General features: G+C 42.6%; 1 protein-coding gene across 1 annotated transcript in view; it reads right to left on the bottom strand.

Annotated features, from left to right (window-relative positions):
* Positions 1–215: 215 nt before the first annotated feature.
* ME1 (malic enzyme 1) overlaps positions 216–22,946 on the bottom strand; it is a 484,969-nt gene continuing 462,238 nt past the window's right edge. The window contains exons 10-14 of the mRNA XM_069726431.1: positions 15,775–15,880; positions 15,550–15,692; positions 14,090–14,263; positions 6,581–6,679; positions 216–511 (exon numbers count right to left, since the gene is read on the bottom strand). Of these exons, the coding sequence (XP_069582532.1) occupies positions 344–511; positions 6,581–6,679; positions 14,090–14,263; positions 15,550–15,692; positions 15,775–15,880 (690 nt within the window). The 3' untranslated portion in view covers positions 216–343. The remainder of the gene's footprint in view (positions 512–6,580; positions 6,680–14,089; positions 14,264–15,549; positions 15,693–15,774; positions 15,881–22,946) is intronic.

Raw genomic sequence — 22,946 nt, 5'->3', positions numbered from 1 at the left:
CATTTCATTTATATTTCAGGCAAAAAAATATATATAGTAATTTTTTTCCTTTGAAAAATGACAAAACCTGTAACGTGCAAGTTTAGCTTACTGCCACATTTCCTACCTTAGCAACATCTCAGGGGCCAGATTATTTCTACCTTCTATCAATGTTAGTGCAGATAAATCTTGATTTACATAATAAACATTAAATCAATTGCAGACTGGGCTCAATCTCTACGTTGCATATTTATTTGAAGTGTGATGTATAAAATGTAGTATTAAGTCAATGCAAAAAGTGTTACACAACAGCATTTCTTATTGTTTCATGGAGAAACATCAATCTGACTCCTTTCCTTTGAGCCTAGATAGTGACGGTCTGAACTTTCATTGCCTCTTCTGGCCAGGAGTAGGAATCCACTACAAACTGGTCATAGTCCGTGGTGTACATCTGGGAACGGACAAACGTCTCCTTATCCTCGGGCTCCGGGAAGACAGATGCTGTATTATCCTTGTAGGCATTCTCCACAATCTGGAAATACATCGGATTATAAACTTTCACAATAACATCCATCATAACCACAAATGATCTATGACTGCTGCCATGAATTCATCAATCACATAGTGCCAGATCAAGCATCCTGCGGCGCAGAGTATACTCGCACATCACACCGGCTACATTTATCAAGAAGGTTTATGGGAAAATGCTCCATTCTTCTGCATGTGGTCTGCAAGGGCAATGCCACCTCTATACACCTTACTGGTGTGCACTCCTATTATTCTCAATGGAGTTACTTAAAGGGGTTATCCACTAGTTGGACATCTCCTTCTTTAATGCTATATTCCCCAGAGTAAAATATAAATAACAGATACTCACCTCTTAAACCAGCACCATCGCGGACATCCAGGGGAAATATGAGAACTGCAGCCCATCAGTGGCTGCTCATTAGCCGCAGTGCTCACATGGCATAACAATATCATGTGCGCCATGGGAGACCCTGCGCCAACATCGCTGGAACATGACTGTGTGGGAGGAAAGCATCTCTTATTTTTATCTTACACTGGGCAATACAGTATTTAAGAAGGGGTTCTCTAAATAGTGGACAACCCCCTTTAATTATATAGCAATTATATATAGCAATTACATGCATATTGCATTTTACTGCAATTTTATTCATTTTGCCTACGCTATTTTAACATGCCTGTATGCATTTCAACAACTCTATTAGGCCTTATTGTGCAGCACGGTGGCTCAGTGGTTAGCACTTCAGTCTTGCAGCGCTGGGGTCCTGGGTTCAAATTCCACCAAGAACAACAACTACAAAGAGTTTGTATGTTCTCCCCGTGTTTGCGTGGGTTTCCTCCGGGTTCTCCGGTTTCCATCCACACTACAAAGACATACTGATAGGGAATCTAGATTGTGAGCCCCATTGGAGACAGCGATGATAATGTGTGCAAACTGCAGCAGAATATGTTGGCACTATATAGGTAAGCATAATAATTCATACATTCATATTTTTGTCAGTATTTCATCAGTATTTATAAGCAAAAATCTCAAAACAAGTGTGTCCCTGTCATGATTTTGGCTTACAAATACTGCTGCAATTTACTGGTGTGTAAATTCAGGTGTGGAAATAAAGCTTAGAAGACATACAGTTGTGCTCAAAAGTTTACATACCCCGGCAGAATTTTTGCTTTCTTGGCCTTGAATATGAATGATAACGTCAAAACTTGTTCTCCGCTCATGGTTAGTGGTTGGGTGAAGCCATTTATTATCAAACTACTGTGTCTTCTCTTTTTAAATCACAATGACAACCCAAAACATCCAAATGACCCTGATCAAAAGTTCACATACCCTGTTGATTTTGGCCTGATAACATGCACAGAAGTTGACACACATGGGTTGACTTCGAAGGAGACTTTTAGTAGCAAACTTTTGGCACAATTCAGCGCATGTTAAGCCAAGTCTCCTTTCTGTATAAGCCACTCATATCACCAAACGCCTCAAATGTCTGGGTTGTGCGATCCTGGCGTGCCGTGTAGAGAAAAATCCCACAACACTAAGCTTCGCCTCTTGCAGTGAAAGAGTGAAATCTTTTTCTTTGCACTGACCGAACGCTGACACATATTTTACTAAGCTGCTATTGATTGATGTCACCATTCAGTAACATCTTATTATAGGACATGGCAGCGCTGGGTTGGTGCAAAGAGAGCTCTTACTCTTTCACTGTGGAGGTTTGTGGATCCTGATCCTACTGAGATCCTACAAACAAGAAGCTTGGCCTTCATAACCCATAAGTCTGCCTTCAACGTTTTTGGGGAGCATTAGGCTTGTTTATGAGCACTTTTATTAACAGGAGATATAAAGAAAAATCACCAGTCTCGGGCTGCCCACTCTTTTATTAACCCCTTAATCCCATATAACGTACTATCCCGTCAAGGTGACCTGGGACTTAATTCCCAGTGACGGGATAGTACGTCATATGCGATCGGCCGCGCTCACGAGGGGAGCGCGACCGATCGCGGCCGGGTGTCAGCTGACTATCGTGGCTGACATCCGGCACTATGTGCCAGGAGCGGTCACGGACCGCTCCTGGCACATTAACCCCCAGCACACTGCGATCAAAGTTGATCGCAGTGTTCCGGCGGTATAGGGAAGCATCATGCAGGGAGGGGGCTCCCTGCGTGCTTCCCTGAGACCCTCAGAGCAACACGACGTGATCGTGTTGCTCCGAGGGTCTCCTACCTCCTCCTCCCTGCAGGCCCCGGATCCAAAATGGCCACGGGGGGCCTTCCAGGTCCTGCAGGGAGGTGGAATGCAAGCGCCTGCTGAGAGCAAGCACTTGCAAGCCTCCCTGCAGTGCCTGTCAGATCGCTGATCTGACACAGTGCTCTGCAAAGTGTCAGATCAGCGATCTGACCCTATAACATAATGCCTTCCCTGGGGCAATGTTATAAAGTAAAAAAAAAAAAAATTCACACATGTAAAAAAAAAAAAAATTCCTAAATAAAGAAAAAAATATATATATTGTTCCAATAAATACATTTCTTTATCTAAAAAAAAAAATAAAAGTACTCATATTTAGTATCGCCGCGTCCGTAATGACCCGACCTAAAAAACTATCCCACTAGTTTACCCCTTCAGTGATCACCGTAAAAAAAACGAGGCAAAACACAACACTTTATCATACTGCTGAACAAAAAGTGGAATAACACGCGATCAAAAAGACGGATATAAATAACCATGGTACCGCTGAAAACGCCATCTTGTCCTGCAAAAAAAACAACCCGCCATACAGCATCATCAGCAAAAGAATAAAAGTTATAGTCCTCAGAATAAAGTGATGCAAAAATAATTATTTTTTCTATAAAATCATTTTTATCGTATAAAAGCGCCAAAACATAAAAAAATTATATAAATGAGGTATCTCTGTAATCGTACTGACCCGAAGAATAAAACTGCTTTATCAGTTTTACCACACGTGGAACGGTATAAACGCACCCCCAAAAAGAAATTCATGAATAGCTCGTTTTTGATAATTCTGCCTCACAAAAATCGGAATAAAAAGCAATCAAAAAATGACACATGCCTGAAAATGGTACCACTAAAAACGACAACTCGTCCCGCAAAAAACAAGACCTCACATAACTCTGTGGACCAAAATATGTAAAAATTATAGCTCTCAAAATGTGGAGATGCAAAAACTATTTTTTGCAATAAAAAGCATCTTTTAGTGTGTGATGGCTGCCAATCACAAAAATCCGCTAAAAAACCTGCTATAAAACTAAATCAAACCCCCCTTCATCACCCCCTTAGTTATGGAAAAATAATAAGTATTTCCATTTTCCCATTAGGGTTAGGGTTGGGGCTAGGGTTAGGGTTAGGATTGGGGCTAGGGTTGGGGATAGGGTTGGGGCTAGGGTTAGGGTTGGGGCTAGGGTTAGGATTGGGGCTAGGCTTAGGGTTGGGGTTAGGCTGGGTTCACAGTGCTTTACAGCAGCCCATTCAACACATACGTTAAACGGGCTGCTGTAACGCAAGTGCTGACTTTGGCACATCGCTAGCGCATATAGAGCATCTGCTAGCTCTATCTGTGCTAGCAGTGACGGACCCGGAAATGCTGCAGCCCGCGTCTCAGGGTCCGTCACTCAATGACGGCACATGGCTAGTGCACGCCCATTGTGGGTGTACGCTAGCGATGCGTTCGACATTGGAGTCAATGGCGGCGCTAGCGGACTACGTTACACCGTGTTATGCCACGGTGTAACGTATTCCATCTAACAGACTGGGGGAACGCAGTGTGAACCCAGCCTTAGGGTTGGGGCTAGGGTTGGGTCTATGATTAAAGTTAGGGTCAGGGCTAGGGTTGGGGTTAGAGCTACAGTTAGGGTTGGGGCTAAGGTTAGGGTTGGGGCTAAAGTTAGGGTTGGGGCTAAAGTTAGGGCTAGGGTTTGGGTGTGTCAGGATTAGGGGTGTGGTTAGGGTTATGGTTGGGATTAGATTTAGGCTGGGTTCACATTGCGGCATTAACGCAGTGTAATGTAGTCCGTTAACACCGCCATTGAGTCCAATGTTGGATGCATCGCTAGCGCACGCCCACAATGGGCGTACGCTATTGATGTGCCGTCATTGAGTGACGGACCCTGAGACGTGGGCTGCAGCGTTTCCGGGTCCGCTAGCACAGATAGAGCTAGCAGATGCTCTATCTGCGCTAGCGTGCTGCCATAACAGCACTTGCGTTAACAGCAGCCCGTTAACGTATGTGTTGAACGGGCTGCTATTAACGCAATGTGAACCCAGCCTTAGGGGTGTGTTGGGGTGTGGTTAGGGTTGGGATTAGGGTTAGGGGTCTATTGGGGTTAGGGGTGTGTTGGGGTAAGGGGTGTGGTTGTGGTTAGGGGCATGTTCGAGTTAGGGGATTGGTTAGAGTTAGGGTTTCAGTTAGAATTTGGGGCTTCCACTGTTCAGGTACATCAAGGGCTCTCCAAACGCGACATGGCGTCCGATCTCAATTCCAGCCAATTCTGCGTTGAAAAAGTAAAACAGTGCTCCTTTGTTTTCGAGCTCTCCCGTGCACCCAAACAGAGATTTACCCTAACATATGGGGTATCAGCGTACTCAGAACAAATTGGACAACAACTTTTGGGGTCCAATTTCTCCTGTTACCCTTAGAAAAATACAAAACTGAGGGCTAAAACATTATTTTTGTGGAAAAAAAACGAATTTTTTATTTCCACGGCTCTGCATTATAAACTGTAGTGAAACACTTGGGGGTTCAAAGTTCTCACAAAACATCTAGATAAGTTCTTTGGGGGGTCTAGTTTCCAATATGGGGTCACTTGTGGGGGGTTTCTACTGTTTGGGTACATCAGGGGCTCTGCAAATGCAACGTGACACCTGCAGACCAATCCATCTAAGTCTGCATTCCAAACGGCGCACCTTCCCTTCCGAGCTCTTCCATGCACCCAAACGGTGGTTCTTCCCCACATATGGGGTATCAGCATACTCAGGACAAATTGGACAACAATGTTTGGGGTCCAACTTCTCCTGTTACCCTTGGGAAAACACAAAACTGGGGGCTAAAAAATTATTTTTGTGAAAAAATATGTTTTTTTATTTTTATGGCTCTACATTATAAACTTCTGTGAAGCACTTGGTGGGTCAAAGTGCGCACCACACATCTAGATAAGCTCCTTAGGGGGTCTACTTTCCAAAATGGTGTCACTGGTGGGGGGTTTCAATGTTTAGGCACATCAGGGGCCCTCCAAACGCAACATGGCGTCCCATCTCAATTCCAGTCAATTTTGCATTGAAAAGTCAAATGGCTCTCCTTCCCTTCCGAGCTCTGCCATGCGCCGAAACAGTGGTTTACCCCCACATATGGGGTATTAGCGTACTCAGGACAAATTGCACAACAACTTTTGGGGTCCAATTTCTCCTGTTACCCTTGGGAAAATACAAAACTGGGGGCTAAAAAATAATTTTTGTGAAAAAATATGATTTTGTATTTTTATGGCTCTGCATTATAAACTTCTGTGAAGCACTTGCTGGATCAAAGTGCTCACCACACATCTAGATAAGTTCCTTAGGGGGTCTACTTTCCAAAATGGTGTCACTTGCACTTAACGGATTGCCCTAACGCAATGTGAACCTAGCCTAACCATGAATACCTAAGGTCTTGCAATTCTTGCTCATGAGGAAAGAGACATAGAGAATCAGAAAAACTACACTACATTTCTAAATGGAGGTATTTGCTAATATTATTATTATTACACCTACATATTGGGATAGGATCTTGGAGATGGGAATACCCCTTTAAGGCAAAAAAGGTGTGAAAACTTAATAGATATGGCGCACGGCACCACTAGAGTATTTTGTATTTTAAAATTAAATAATTCAGTGTTCATATCAGAAAAAAAGTCCACATGAAAAAATTCTGTGGTAATATTAGCTAAAAAACTTTGTAGGTACCAATGATTTAACTAAATGCTTAGCTAAAAATGACAAACATATGAATGGATCCTGATTCTACAGATGTTCTAATAAATTCTGGTAGAAATATTCATCTCCTTACTACCCTGCACCATTACTGTCGCTTACCTTAACAGCTATCTTCACCGAGACTTCTTGTATTGTCTGTAGAGGTGGGTAGAGACGTCCTTCTTCCAAATGTTTATCAGAAACTTCTTTAGCTATGACCTTTGTGCAGAAAGATAACATGAAACAGTTACATTATACAGTAGATCCTTACATTTCTCCATTGATTTGTATTAGATATTCAAAATCTGCATAAAATGTATCATTAGCATTGATTACATTATTTACCTCTAGAAATAACTATTACAACCTGCAAAATCACTAAATTTATTCACTATGATTTAGTCAAGCAACTAAAATTACTAAATGCCAGAGCACAGCAAAGAGTAATATGACGTGCAGGCTAGTCCTACAAGACTCCTGACAAAGAAGCGAAACGTACGTTGAGGTGGATGTGCAGCCTGCCCTGCTCTAGTCCTTCAACGTCCACAGATGATTACTCTGGGATGTAGTCCAATATTTGATATCAACCAGTTTACCATTTGGTGGATACTTTTGGTACTGTGCTCTTGGATTTCTTGCACTACTTTGTAATTTATTGTATCAATTATAAAACTAGTGAATCTCATAGTAATGCATATATTCTATGAATAGGGCTACATGGGAGGCTTCTTGTATTGTTTTTTAAGGGGATGCTTCTTTGTGTTATCTTGTGGTGTCTTTCTAAGTACCGTATATGTATTTCAATTATGAATTGTTTTAAATAGATAAATCAATAAAGAGTTTACTTTTTTGTGGTTAATATTATTGGGGTTGATTTGTAGGTTATGTACTTTATTAATTCTGATTTTTGGGCTGTGTTGGTGAATTCAAGACCATGTCACATTAAAGGGAACCTGTCATGGGGATTTTATATTTCAAACGAATGGATTTATGCACAGGCACGTTCATGCTGATTAAATCCATACCTTGATTGTAGAAATCCATTTAGCTTTTTCTGAGAAATCCAGCTTTAAAATGTTATGCAAATGAGCCATAGGTGCTTAGGTGGGACACTATACTTGCAGTTCTCCTGCCCTCTCTCTCTATTCCCCACCTGCCTTTTGTGTCCGACTTACAGGTCACTCTTGTTTCAGTGACTTGTCTCCACTTTCCGAGATCTTCTGCCATCAGTTTCTGAGAAGGTGCATACGCAGTAAGGTCCTTACAACATTGATAGACCCAGTATTTTATTTTCATCTGTCCACGTTCCGCCCCCATCTGGGGAGACGAGTGGTGCAGGAATGAGCAGCAGTGAAGAAGTGTTGGCGTCGAGTTAGAGGAGGTAACTGAATTAAGAGAGACCGGTCAATAAGACTCAAGAGTCAGGAATAGGGAGGACAGGAGAGCTGCAAGTGCACAGTCTCACCCCAAAGCACTTGCAGCTCTATTGCACATGATTTCAATGATGGATTTCTCAGAGACTTCAAGAGGGATGTCTAAAATCAAGATATGGATTTAATCAGCATGATAGCGTCTGAACATGCATGTTATTAGATTAAGGTATAAATACAAGCCCCAGGACATGTTCCATTAAAATATTTTGGTTCTGTTTCCTTTTATAGAGTTCGCAGGGTGTGCTCTAAAAGGAACAGAAAAAGGAAAACAAAATAATAAGTAGAAAAAAACACGAGCGTAGAATTCAGACTGTCACTTTTGGTATCATGCAGAAACCAGCAGTACTGATGGAAGCTTACTATAAGAAATCCATATAAAGACTTTTCTGTGGACATTTTAGCCTACTATTCCTATGGAGTATAAAAAATCTTCCATGCAGAAAAGTTTTCTGTAGCGCTCTTTACATGTGTTCTAGACTTTGGATATGAAATAGCCTCTTCAGAGAGGAAGATAACGAGAACTCTAGTGCCACCTATTGAAAGTAGCAATCCTAAAAATCAATGTGGACCCTTTAAGGAGCCTTGTCACATGACTTAGGATAAAAGCCAAACCAGAATCTCAATTTGCAGACACTGTGTTTTCGGGGTACTGCCCCTCGTCAGTGCAAAGCGGAGATCTGGTTTGGCTGAGTGAGAGGCGTCTGACCGGGATCCAAGAAGTATCGTTTCTCCTTAAGGAGACTGACATGCTAAGAATCCAATACGCGGCACTAGAGTTCTAGTCCTCTTCCTCTCTGAGGAGGCAATTTGCATATTTTCCAGAGGAGCATTGCGGCTTTAAGTCTCCTCATCTCGGCATGCTTAGCATGTCAATCTCCGCAAGAAGAAACAATACTTCTTAGACTTTGGATGTAGAATTTTTGTCCTATTTATTTCTTGTTGCGGAATTACGTTTGTGGAACATTTATAGGCCATGTGTCATTCGGTACTGTGTGGTCTTATTTCTTGAAAGTAATAGAGTAAGTAAGCTTAGTGCCCACAGCCAGACGCCCGTATGGCACAGTGTTTCCCGTCTAATAAGTACATAACTTAATGCAAATCCAATTCTGTTCCATATTATACTTTGTAAATTAAATTGGTTTGAAATTTTCTGGGAAGAGGAAAAAAAACCACATGACATGGAAGGAAACATACTGGTACTTGGAGCTATGTTACTGCTGTAAAAAAGCAGTTTATTAGAAAAACTGCATTTTTTAGGAAATGTGTATTATTACATAATATTGTATTGCTGATTAAATAGCGCATATTCCACATAATGAGGGCTTACTGGCACACATGATCAAGCTTTTCACACATGATAAAGCAGCACTCAGTATTATTTTCTTCGAGCATTAATGTGACAGTGTCTTTTATTCTTCCTCTAATAGAAATCATTATTGGTAAATGAAGATTGTATCATGTTTCCAGTAAGACTTCATGCGCGATCATGCTTTCCCACCTCTTCAGCTCCCAACCATTACCGTAACAGTCCATTTATTGTCAGCAAGAAAGCGTTGATTCAGGTGTTCATTTTCCATAGCCAAATAACACAGCGCGTAACTTTGATTTGCGTTGATAAATGTAAGGTATTTCAAGCTGTAATACCTACTAATTGCAGACAATTTGACTGTGATGACAAGCAGTGCTGCCTGTTTTTATGAGCTTTATCAAGCAGAACAAAAAAAAAATGTCAAGGATTTTACGAACTAATGAAATAGTTTTGGCAATGCCGCTGGATGCCCAACTAGTTTCACAGATAATCCCATTAAAAATGTCTTCTGGAGAAAACTATGCTGTATGGAAGCCAAGATGTGCACGTGCTGCCTATCATTAGCTGGAAGCACAAAGCACTAGGAAAATGAAGTTCAAAGTCACCATAAAATCTTGAATGGGCTCCTAGATGTGTGGACAGATTCTTCTCCTTATTAAAATTTCATTATTAAAACTGGAAGAAATGCTGAAGATTGAACATTAGTTCAATAGAATGGAACACAATGTCCCGTACTGATTGTTCCTGGCAACTTTCATGATTGTTCATCCCATTAGATTATACGAGACTCCTTAGAGATTGATCCATGCAAAGATGACTTTCCCAAACTTTTCTCTATATCCCGAGCCATCGTCTTTGCCAGAGCAAGTCAAGAGCTTCTTAACTAATGGTATAAAGCAAATCGCTGTCATGTCCTACAATGGTCATTTGTGAGAGACCACTATCGTGGTATAATCAGAAGAAAGAGACATCCTCCTGAATAATGCCACCAGATGGCCTGCAAACATTTAGACAGTCTAATCTTCAGCTGGATGCAGTTCTTTACACCAGAGTGTAAACCAAGCATGCACGTTAACCAGACATTCCTGTCTGGCAGTGGTGTGTCAGAAAGCACTACAGTAATAAATAAGGCTTTTTTTTCACTCTTTATAGGGTGTATTGCCAATTCCTTAGAATTTACATGGTCTCATAATTTTCTGTATTTATGAAGAACCTTTGAGCAGGATGTAGCTAATCCTAACTGAGGGCATGAGTGTAAAGCCCCTTTAATGCTTATTATGCTCATCCCTTGCTTGATGTTTTAATTGTAATTGCAGTGGGGCAGACATTGATCTTCCAGTTCTGCTGTGTGTCCCCCTTTTCGCAAGCTACCACGGACCTCCACTCTTGTCTCAAAGAACTGTCTCCTCTCTGCAGGCACCATCACTACCCAAGTTCGTTTCATCACAAGAGTTGGTGCGGCAACATAATCAGGAGCTTACTGCGAATGCCACGTCCCTTCTCATGAGACGAACAAAAGCAATGATGGCGCCTGCAAAGAGACTCGGGCAGGGGAAGACAGCTCACTGAGAGAAGAGTGACCTGTCAATCAAAGATTGGAGACTAGTGGAGGGCGGTGAAAAGGAGGAATGTACAGCAGAGCTGGAAGTGCAGTGCCCATGGTAGTGCCGCAACATAATCATGAGCTTACTGCGTATGCCCTGTCCCTTCTCATGAGATGGACAAAAGCAATGATGGCACCTGCAAAGAGCCTCGGGGAGGGGAAGACCACTCACTGAGAGAAGAGTGACCTGTCAATCAAAGATTGGAGACTAGTGGAGGGCGGTGAAAAGGAGGAACTTACAGCAGAGCTGGAAGTGCAGTGCCCATGGTAGTGCCGCAACATAATCATGAGCTTACTGCGCATGCCCTGTCCCTTCTCATGAGATGGACAAAAGCAATGATGGTGCCCGCAGAGAGCCTCTGGCAGGGGAAGACAGCTCACTGAGAGAATAGTGACCTGTAAATCAAAGACTGGATACTAGTGGAGGGCGGTGAAAGGGAAGAAAGTACAGCAGAGCTAGAAGTGGTGGCACTGCACTTGCACTTAATACATCAAGGATTGATTTTTCAAAGATGTCCCATTGAAATACTAACAAGGTATTAATGTAATAAGCATTAAAGAGGATTTATACTCATGCCTTTAGTTAGAAGTTGCTTTCTTTCTGAAATTACACTACAACTGTAGTTAATTGTCATTAAAAAAAAATTGTCAGCATTCCAAGAGCTATCTTTTTTTTTCCATTCAATGTAGACTTATTATGGACTTGTTTTCTGAGTCAAAACCTTCTTGAATAAAATAATTTTAAAGTACAAGTAAATTATTAACATTTATTATTTTTTGATGGGGAATGGAAAGAAAAACATTTTTATTTAAGTGGTGAAAAAAATCCAAAGTTTGTAAAAAAAATTTTTAAAAAAGGCGCCATTTTCTGAGACCCATAGCATCTAAATTTTTCGGGATCTCGGACTGGCTGAGGGCTTATTTTTTGAGCGCCAAGCTGACGTTTTTATCTATACCATTTTGGCGTAGATATGATCTTTTGATCGCCTGTTATTGCATTTTATTGCAATGTTATGGCGACCAAAAAACATAATACTGGAGTTTTGATCTTTTTTTTCTTGTTGCGACATTTACCGATTGGAATATTTCTTTTTAGATTTTGATAGATCGGGCGTTTCTGGACACAGCACTACCAAATTTGTGAATTTTTTTAATTGTTTTATTTTGAATGGGGCAAAAGTATTGCTTCCGACACCAGGAAGGGATGTGTGCGGTTTACTGATGTCATCGGGGAGTTCCCTCTGAACTGCGCCACCATGATGGTGCCAGGGGGTGATGCAACTTCCAGTGCTCGTGTTCACATGTGCCGTTACTCTATCTAAGTGCCGACAAATGATACCGGGGCAATAGGCTATATAAGAGAGTTTTTAGGGGACTTTTTCACACTATCTCTGCCCCCTGAGGAAGCTAACACGAAACGCAAGTTGGGGCACGTATGGTACTGCAGATATGGACACCGGTAAGCGCCATCAATGGTAGGATTCATTTCACAAAAAACATCAAAAAAACAAGGATCCCTAAAATATAACTTTTAATTAAATAAACATGGACATTTTTTCCATGATAGTGAATAACAGGGACATCAGGGAGAGCCATCGAGGAGTGGGGTCGCCATACCGCAGAAACTAAGAATGCCAACCTCCACTGTCAGGCAGAGTTCAGTATAGTGACCTAATAGGGTTTACCAGAATACATTGTATTTTGCATTTCTCCCCTTTGTCTAGGACCCTCTCTTTATTGATATTGGTTTTTTTCTAGTGTTCATTTCACCATTGCTGGGGATACTACCCTGATCACTATTTATTTGAATATATGAACTTTGAATTATTTCCCCTGTATAGTGTCATGAATATGCCGTTACACCTATGTTTCTCCAATCAGTTGCACTGTCACTTTATTTTGAATAATCAGGCTCTTTTTCGGTGTCTGTGTTTGTGGTGCTCCACTACACTGTGGTGCACCTGTGATCTGTAATTAATAGCTCTGTCATTGATACAACTCTGCTACGGATATATTGTCTTGTATACTATGTAATATCGATTAAAAGTAAAGATATATATTTTTTCATAATTCTTTAGTGGTCTATATGCTCTATATTTTTCTGAATTCATAGTTCTCCATACAGTATAATGGGCCTCACATAGTCCTCCATACAGTATAACAGGGTCCCATATTGCCCTCCATGTAGTATAAGGGCCTCACATAGTGCTACGTACAGTATAGTGGCCCCACATAGTCTTCCGTACAGTATAATGGTCCCCACATAGTGCTCCATAAAGTATAAGCCCCCCATTAAAAAAAAAATACCTCTGCCCGTTCCCCTGCTCCTCCAGTCTGTTTATCATGTCTTCAGATCCTCTGTAGATCTTGGTACAGCGGGTGTGTTGTAATGATGTAATCGTGCCCACTGCGCTGAGAGGTCAGACGCAGAGGGGGAAGGATGGGAGAAAGCATAGTTGAAAGTGTGATGCCAGGCAGGGTATCTGCTCAATGTTGCGGGCCAAATACACTCACCCTGCGCTTATTACACTTTTTTTAATCTTTCACAGGATGCAGCCAGGCCCTTTAGTGTTGGTTGGGGGAATTTGCAGTCGATGCCCCTGCAGTGTGAACGTCCACAGTGCTGGATAGTCCACCTGATCTAATAATATTGGCCAAACACTGTGCTTTACAAACCTTCTCAGTGTGCATTTCATATACTAGGCAGCTACCCTCTCCATGAATGGTAGGTGTGTGAGTGGTTGTTTCATAAGTGTTTTACACCTGTACCTCCTCCGTATTACTGCATCCTATAGTGCATTAGTATTGTGACCTGGTATATGGCTGCCTTTTTCTGTGACGGATTTTGAATAATATGTCCTTTTCGGTGAATTGAACATAACCTAAGGCTTTACTCCTTCAATTTGACTATCTCTGCAGTTGGACTTCAGAAGCATATGAGGTTGTGCTGTATTTCTGGATTAGCTGCGTGCATTTTAATCACAGAAGGGGTTCTATTTTGCATTTTTGACATTCGCCATCTATGCCACTCTCTTGTACGCTCTTGCTGGAGACTTTTCTATATATCTGCAACTGGAATGAGAAATGCTTGATGCTGAAATGGAAAACCTAACATAAGATGTCTCGGCAGGGGAACTATGTAAGCTACTTGCTAGGAAAATGAAAAAAATAAGAAACTTAATAGTATATAAAAACGTAAATTTTATGATGTGAAATCCCAGCTTTAAAAAAAAATGCATTACGCTGCCAGTGCCCTCTCCTGTCACAGCCCGGGTGTTACTTACCTCAGCAGTAGTCAGAAAGATGTCATCACTAATATGTCTCACTCCACAAGCTACAATTCCAAGAGCAACACCGGGGAACACATAGGAGTTGTTACCCTGTCCAGGGTATAGTGTTCGCCCGTCTGGGAGAGTCACAGGATCAAAGGGACTTCCACTTGCAAAAATGCCACGACCCTGTAGATTTATGAAATGCAAAGATGTATTTAAAATAACAAGGATTATATCATCATAAGGCATATATCCATGTTACTCAGGTGCCAAAAGGAAATTACTGCCCCAAATGTTGGCCTACAATGGAGTCTCCTCTTATGTTTATTAAAAATCAATAGAAAATGATCACTAATTCTGGAACATTCAACTGGTATTCCCATCTCATTAGAGCTGTGGTTAGTACCTTTTTGCCCCAGGAGAGCCTATCCTATATACTACCCTCACCCCGTACCTAAATATATTCGGCACCCGCAAAGTACCGTAACTTCTTGGCGCCACCCCGTAAACCCCCACTGCCTTCACGCGCAACAGCAGGGACTAATGCCGTAGTGGTCACCCGCTATTCCCTGACATTGCATATATGTCTGCATGTTGCAGGACGGTCCCGAGCTCTGATGTCGCAACATTGAAAGTTGGTAATATGCCATTAAAAAAACATTACAAATATTTTTTCATTTTTTGTTCCATTATGAATGACATATGTGTCACTGATGTAAGTTTACTGTGGGAATGGTTGATTTCATGCTATGGAAAATTCAAGAGGGAATATCTAGTTTAGCAAACCTTTTTCCAAATACCATTCTGGAGCGCTGTGAGTTTATAACTGGTTGTGCCTCCTCCATTAATAAGCGGAGCAGTGGCTCCATAAAACCCAGCATGTTCATGTATTACACAGGCAGAATACTGATTTCAGTACATGTCATGTAATATGTTATATTTCCCGCTACCGGGAACTAGACACAAGCGTGCAGGTTACAGTTTATTACTGGGAAACACAGCTAGAAAAATAGTGCTGCGCTCTGCACCAATCTGTCTAAATAATCACAGATCTGCTTTTCTTATTCACATCTGAGACCACCTACATTTTGGGAATCTAACACATTGCTTACTGTGCAACGGAAAGTGGATGGAAGACTTCAGCCCCGATTCATTAATATACAAAAGTATTGACACCCCTGCAATTCTGTCAGATAATACTCAGTGTGCTCCGCCGGAAATGTTACTTCAGTCAATGACAAACTGGTGTAAAAATGCCAAGTCATAACATTTTTCAGCAACTCCTCCTGTATAAGGCTCTTTACACCAGTGTTCTCACGTAAACACTTTGATGCATTGGCCCTATAGTCTACACGCCAGATACCTTTTTACATATTCCATATTTAGATATTCCTAAAATAAAATAAAGAATGAAAATAAAAGGAAACATTTCATTGTTTGATTACTTCAGTATCACGCTATTATAGGGGTACCTCAGTCAGCCGGTAGCACTGTTCGGCAGTACACTCCGCTTTGCTTGTTGGATTGCTGAGCGCAAATATTATGGGTCGCTTATTGAACGCTGCCATATCTTTTATGATCTGCTCAGTGAATGCGCCACCAATTGCTGCAACACCTGAAGTGAAAGATCTCTTATTATGGGCGGAAAACAGACAAGGTAAGATAAGAAATCTACAGATTAATGCTTAGATTTTTACCTATAAGAGCAGTAGGTTTGATTACTTTAACCACATCCTCCAAATTCTTCATTTCAGCATGTGGTTGAGCGAAGCGTTCCTTCTCATGTGTCAGAGAAGATCTTCCCTGTAAAAGGATAGGTGTATAGAATGAAGGTGAATGCATTGATCTGTAGCTGTGCATAATATTCAGATATTCTATATATACAGTTACTGTATATACCCTGAAATCTCCTCTCTACTATGTGGAGGCCATGTATTAACATTTTCACTGATACAACCAGAGGAGTAGCTAGGGTTTTGGTCCAGGGGGGCGCAAAGCTTCTGAGTGGGCCGCTAACCAGGTAACCTTGATTACAACTCAGTGACGCGCCCTAATACTGGAGGAGAACCTCAGCAGATGACCGCACTATTACTGAAGATAATCTCTATATAAAAACCAACATGGATATTACCGCCATATGGTCAGTGGTAGATACCAGCCCTACAGAACATATAAGAGATCACAGCACAGTTACAGATAATGACTTACCGCTGACGTCCTTTCTGATGGAATCGTTCTTTTTTCCCGTGTTTTCCATCTGGCCCAGACCGACATGACAACTTCTTCCAGCAACGACTCACCTGCAGAGAATACAACAAAGACATGTTTCACTTCTCATATTCCAGCCCCATCACCATCTATTCCCAACCTGCACAAACTCCTCATCCTGCTGATACCCCAAATACTGAGCCACTGCTGCCGTATGTGTCCCTATTACTGCACCTGAAACCCCAATACTGAGCCGCTGCTGCCGTATGTGTCCCTATTACTGCACCTGATACCCCAATACTGAGCCGCTGCTGCTGTATGTGACCCTATTACTACACCTGATACCCCAATACTGAGCCGCTGCTGCTGTATGTGACCCTATTACTACACCTGATACCCCAATACTGAGCCGCTGCTGCTGTATGTGACCCTATTACTGCCCCTGACACCCCAATACTGAGCCGCTGCTGCCATACGTGTCCCTATTACTGCACCTGATACCCCAATACTGAGCCGCTGCTGCCGTACGTGTCCCTATTACTGCACCTGATACCCCAATACTGAGCCGCTGCTGCCATACGTGTCCCTATTACTGCACCTGATACCCCAATACTGAGCCGCTGCTGCCGTACGTGTCCCTATTACTGCACCTGATACCCCAATACTGAGCCGCTGCTGCCATATGTGTCCCTATTACTGCCCCTTATACCCCAATACTGAGCCACTGCTGCCGTATGTGACCCTATTACTGCACCTGATACCCCAATACTGAGCCACTGCTGCTGTATGTGACCCTATTACTGCCCCTGACACCCCAATACTGAGCCGCTGCTGCCGTATGTGTCCCTATTACTGCACCTGATACCCCAATACTGAGCCGCTGCTGCCGTATGTGTCCCTATTACTGCCCCTTATACCCCAATACTGAGCCGCTGCTGCCATATGTGTCCCTATTACTGCCCCTTATACCCCAATACTGAGCCGCTGCTGCCGTATGTGTCCCTATTATGGCACCAGCTGTGTGGTTCTCTGTGCCCTCTAAATTCTAAAGCAACTCTCTACAATATAGTAATGCCGGGTGCAAGTGCCCTAGAAAACAGTACCCATATTTTGCACCTAGAAAGTAATATTGCCCTGTGTGCCCCTTTAAAAGCCAAGTAACCTGAGTTCCCCTATAACAATAAGTGCCCACTTTACATTTAATAAAGTCCCGAGTCTCCCCCTTTACAGCTCCCCTTTACACAGCATGATGCTCTCTTATACACAGTATAATGCAACCACACAGTATACTGACTCCTTAGTAGCCCTCAAACTGTTTGATGGCTCCAACAATGTATAATGACCCCCACACTGTAATCTCCATACTGTATGATGGCCCCCTAGACAGCCTCCATATACAGTAGCATAATGCACCAAATAGTTCACAGTATAGTATAATGCACTCCCCATAGGCAGGCTCTATAGGATACGGCAGCCCCCATAGGCAGACACTGTAATAAGGCAGCACCCCCATATAGGCATACCCTGTAATAAGGCAGTACCCCCCATAGGCTGACTCTGTAGTATAAGACAGCACCCCCATAGGCAGTAGGCAGACCCTGTAATAAGGCAGCACCCCATAGTCAGACTCTGTAATAAGGCAGCTCCCATAGTTAGACCCTGTAATAAGGCAGCACCCCTACAGGCAGACCCTTTAGCAAGGTGGAAGACCCTGTTATAAGGAAGTACCCCCATAGTCAGACCCTGTAATAAGGCAGCCCCCATAGTCAGACCCTGTAATGAGGCAGCCCCCTTAGTCAGACCCTGTAATAAGGCAGCACCTCCATAGGCAGACCCTATAATAAGGCAGCATCCCCATAGTCAGACCTGTAATAAGGCAGCACCTCTATAGGCAGACCCTGTAATAAGGCAGCCCCCCTATAGTCAGACCCTGTAATAAGGCAGCACCCCCATAGTCAGACCCTGTAATGAGACAGCACCCCCATAGGCAGTCCCTGTAATAAGGCAGCACCCCCATAGTCAGACCCTGTAATAATACAGCACCTCTATAGGCAGACCCTGTAATAAGACAGCCCCCCTATAGTCAGACCCTGTAATAAGGCAGCACCCCTATAGTCAGACCCTGTAGTAAGGCAGCCCCCATAGTCAGACCCTATAATAAGGAAGCCCCCATAGTCAGACACTGTAATGAGGCAGCCCCCATAGTCAGACCCTCTAATGAGGCAGCACCCCTATAGTCAGACCCTGTATAAGGCAGCCCCCCCCATAGGCAGACCCTGTAATAAGGCAGCAGCACCCATTAAAAAAAATAAGATAAATACTCACCTCTCTTCTTCCTGGTTCCTGCACTGCTCCCGCTGATCTCCTGACAGCGGGCGCCAGGTAATGACGTCATCGTGCCCGCTGTCAGTGTCGGCGACGTCAGACGCCGACACTGACCGAGGGATGATGGGAGAAGGAGCGCAGCGCTCCTTCTCCCATCAATGCGATCAGCTGTATCGGCTAAATGCCGTTACAGCTGATCTTCCGATGATGGGGGGGGCCATTGCTGGCATCGGGCCCCCCCGCCTGCTCAGGGGCCCCATAGCAACAGAGCAGGGAGATCGATTCTCCCTGCTCTGCCGCAGAATGTAACTATCGGAGCGCGCAGCCTCCATATACATTAGCATAATGCACCAAATAGTCCACAATATAGTATAATGCAGTCCCCATAGGCAGACTCTATAGCATACGGCAGCCCCCATAGGCAAACACTGTAATAAGGCAGCACCCCCATATAGGCAGACCCTGTAATAAGGCAGTACCCCCCATAGTCAGACCCTGTAATAAGGCAGCCCCCATAGTCAGACCCTGTAATGAGGCAGCCCCCTTAGACCTTCTTGGTCAGGCCTCATCTGGAATACTGTGTCAATTTCTGGGCACCACATTTTAAAAAAAACATCGAAATACTGGACAAGTTCAGAGAAGAGCTACCAGGATGGTGAGCGGACTGCAAAGTATGTCCTACGGGAAATGGTTAAAGGATCTGGGAATGTTTAGCTTGTAAAAAAGAAAGTTAAGAGGAGACTTAATAGCTGTCTACAAATATCTGAAGGGCTGTCACAGTGTAGAGGGATCATTATTATTCTCATTTACACATGGAAACACGAGACGCACTGGAATGAAACTGAAAGGGAGAAGACACAGATTAGATATTAGAAAAAACTTTTTGACAGCGAGGGTGATCAATGTGTGGAACAGGCTGCCACGACAGGTGGTGAGTTCTCCTTCAATGGAAGACTACAAACTGGCTGGACAGACATCTGGTTTAATGAATCCTGCACTGCATTGAGCAGGGGGTTGGACACCGATGACCCTTGAGGAACCTTCCAACTCTTGCATTCTATTATTCTATGACATTCTACAATATACGAGTCTGAATGGTAAATTCTGACACATTCATACAAAATATGCCTTCAAATATGCTAGTCTTTTGTGCTGATCTAATAAATGTAGTAAAAACATAGAGAAAATAAAAAAAAGTAATTTTTGTATGTGTACTTTAAAGGAATCTGTCAACAAAACCCACTCCCTGAAACTGTTTATATGGGTAAGCATTAAATTCATATGCACTGAAGCATTATGGGTGTGACCGGAGCACCTCAGAGTCTCTGCCTCCCCAAATACATTCTCCGCCCAGCCTTGTCTCTGTCTGTCAGACAAGCAGAAGGTGGCACTAGCTGAATAATAGGACCTGGGAGGCAGAGACTTGGGAAGTGCTCCGATCACGCCCAATGAACGTAAGCCTCGTTTGCAGATTAACTAAAACAGCAATATTGTCATCAGGGAAGAACAGATTGAATAAATAAAAGTATGGATAATATCTTTCACAGAGCAACATGACCATATAAAAAGTTTGGGTTGGTGAATTGTTCTGAGAGATTCCCTTCAGGAAACTGTTTTCCACATTCTGCGAATCGTGCCATAAATGTTCCAGTAGATGGTGCTATGGCCTGACGACAAATTGTGGCATAGCTTTCAACCTATACATTATGGCTGTAGTTGGAAAGTATCTGCTATTGTAAGCAAAATTCTATATACTTATTTTAGGAATTTCACCAGAGGTCACTACTAGTCAGAGCCACATAAATCATAGTATACAGTGTGTTATCTTGGGCTCTAATGCTAAAATGCTAATTACAATAACTGGTGATGTGGCAAATATACAGTTTATGCTGTTATACACATGCAGAAAAGTATTTAGATAGAAAAACACAGATACACAACAGACACACAGTCACCTGGCACACAACAGACAGACAGTGTGTGCTGCTGTCACCCCATGGCTGGAACGTGTGAGCCCAGCCTTGTATTTGCATTATTCGAATAGGGTTTCATCATGGGTATTCCTAATACTGGACTTCTGATAAGCAACATGTTCCATATCTGTTCAATATTTTCTCTATTATGCGGAAATAAAGACCAATAAAAGGATTTAGTGAGTCCTGCAGATATTTGCTATTTTCATAGAGTAATAATAGATGGTTATCCAGAAGTGCCCAACAAGTTGGCTGCATTGTCACCATGATGGACTAGCGGCAGGTCAACCTTCTACCTTTTGGGAATTATTAGCTCTTTTATATTGCAATATTTCCAAAGAATTAACCAATTTCTCAAACTTGAGTGTCTGTAAGTAATGAAGCCGCTGAAACTAGTCATTAGTTAAATTTTGGTTTAAAGAGAGACTGTAACTACTCCATCCACAAGTTATCGATGTCATAGATGTCCATACTAAGTCGGCAAGAGAAGCCTTCACCTACTAATAGTTGCCATCCTATCAGGCTGTAAAACAGGCAGTGCATTGTATTTTCTATTATTTATATTAGTCCACGGTTGGACTACCCAGTGCCAAGAACAACGCTAAGTAGATCATAAAGTTATCATTGTTGGCACAGCAAAGTTCTAAATTTCGCTAGCCAATGGAAAACTGAATGGATTCTCCATACAAGTAGTAGGTGGGTGGCAGTAATGGATTGCTGGCAATATCCAGCACTTATTGCCTTCAGGAACTAATTATGAAGTTTCCAGCGTTCAACTGTTATAAGATATAGTGATCTAAGCATTGAATATTGGACAAGGAAAGTATTCTACTCCTGGGGCAGGGGAATATCATGCAGTTTGTCATAAAATATACGAGAATCTAAATTACAAGAGTCTTAATGAGCACAGAGCTGGAAATTTATGAAGGTCTAGGAAATTGTGCAATCGCACCTAAAATCCAAACAAGGAGGTTAATAGTGCGACACTTTGAAAAGGATGAAAGGTTCACACTTCAAGGTGGCGTTTTGTATTTTAAGTGTAAAAACCTTAAATCTGCGATCTACCTGATTACCCTAGTGTATGCTCACTGTGCCTCCACGCAGCGTGCTGTGGGATTCTTCAGAGGAGCATCATCGCTGCCTGTGTGCATATTTGGCACTAGGATCCTTATGTCCAGCATGAATTGTTGCCTATAGCAAGGATCTCTGAAATATGGAAATTTAGGTTGGACAGACAGAGAATATTAGCAAAGTATGTAGCCAGAATTCAGAAGGAATCATCATCTCTTACAGGCACATTCATCAAAATTGACTCCACTTTAGAGAGGTAATTTAAGCCAAAATGTGCTACATTCCTCCAGTCCCTGACTGTAGTAGCAATTCTGACGCACGCCAGTATTAAGATGAGCCTAAATTATTAAGTTGGCATCCATTAATAGATATCGGGCGACTTACTCCAGCGGCTCCTTCATTAAGGCTGGCATGCATCTGTCCTAAGGGCTCGGGCCACTTATTGTCTCCCATGTAATTCCTCAATGTCAGCAGTTAAAGGCATTGTCCACTACTGGATATCCAGATGATACCGCTCAGTGTGAAGGAGCAGTGATGGTTCAGGTGTGCTGTTATCTTACTTAGAACACTGGGGGCATTAAAAACAGTATATCCAGTAGTGGACAACCCCTTTAAAACAATTGCCTTTCTTTAAATCTTAAAGGTCATTCGTCATTCTTTTATTATGCTTTAGTACAGTACCTTTGTAGTTTGGCATAAGGATCAGGTTAGAACCTGACTTTTGCCATTTTAGAAGCAGTTCAGAGTAACTAGTGTACACAGTACTACTGTGATTATGGGACTTTTCAAGAGAGTCCAGAAACAGTTGCCTGGGTGCTACTGTCTTTGCCGCCTTTGTTAAATCTACCCCTTCTCCGTTGGAAGTAGCTAAGTTGTTACCAGAGAATAGGAGAATGACTCTACCCACACCTCAGGTTAGCTCTAGACCTCGGTGTTTCCCTGGGAAGATTGGTCAGGGGAGGGTGGTGGCTCCCACTGAGTATCGTGAGGATAATAGTTTTGTGGCATTGGGGGAAGCCTCCATTGTCTGTCCTTTAAGGAGATTACCATCTTTTTCCAAATGTACGTGTCATAATAAACATTCAGGTTCGGACCTGTGTGTGAATGAGTACCTGTCGGTGTCCACTAAAAACATCAGGTGGAAGTTCCCATCTGAGACTCTGAGTTCTAGGGTGATCGGTCTGTATAGGGTGGTGGCCATTCTCCGCCCTATGAGCTTCCAGTTGGAGTTATCCCCAGTGATGCATTTCCATAACAAATGCCACAGGTCGTCGCTCAGGAGAATTGTCGCG

The sequence above is a fragment of the Ranitomeya imitator genome, chromosome 5, assembly GCF_032444005.1.
Source record: "Ranitomeya imitator isolate aRanImi1 chromosome 5, aRanImi1.pri, whole genome shotgun sequence".
In the NCBI taxonomy this organism is placed as follows: Eukaryota; Metazoa; Chordata; class Amphibia; order Anura; family Dendrobatidae; genus Ranitomeya; species Ranitomeya imitator.
Note: the sequence above shows the minus strand (reverse complement) of the source record. Positions and strands in the feature narration are given on the sequence as shown.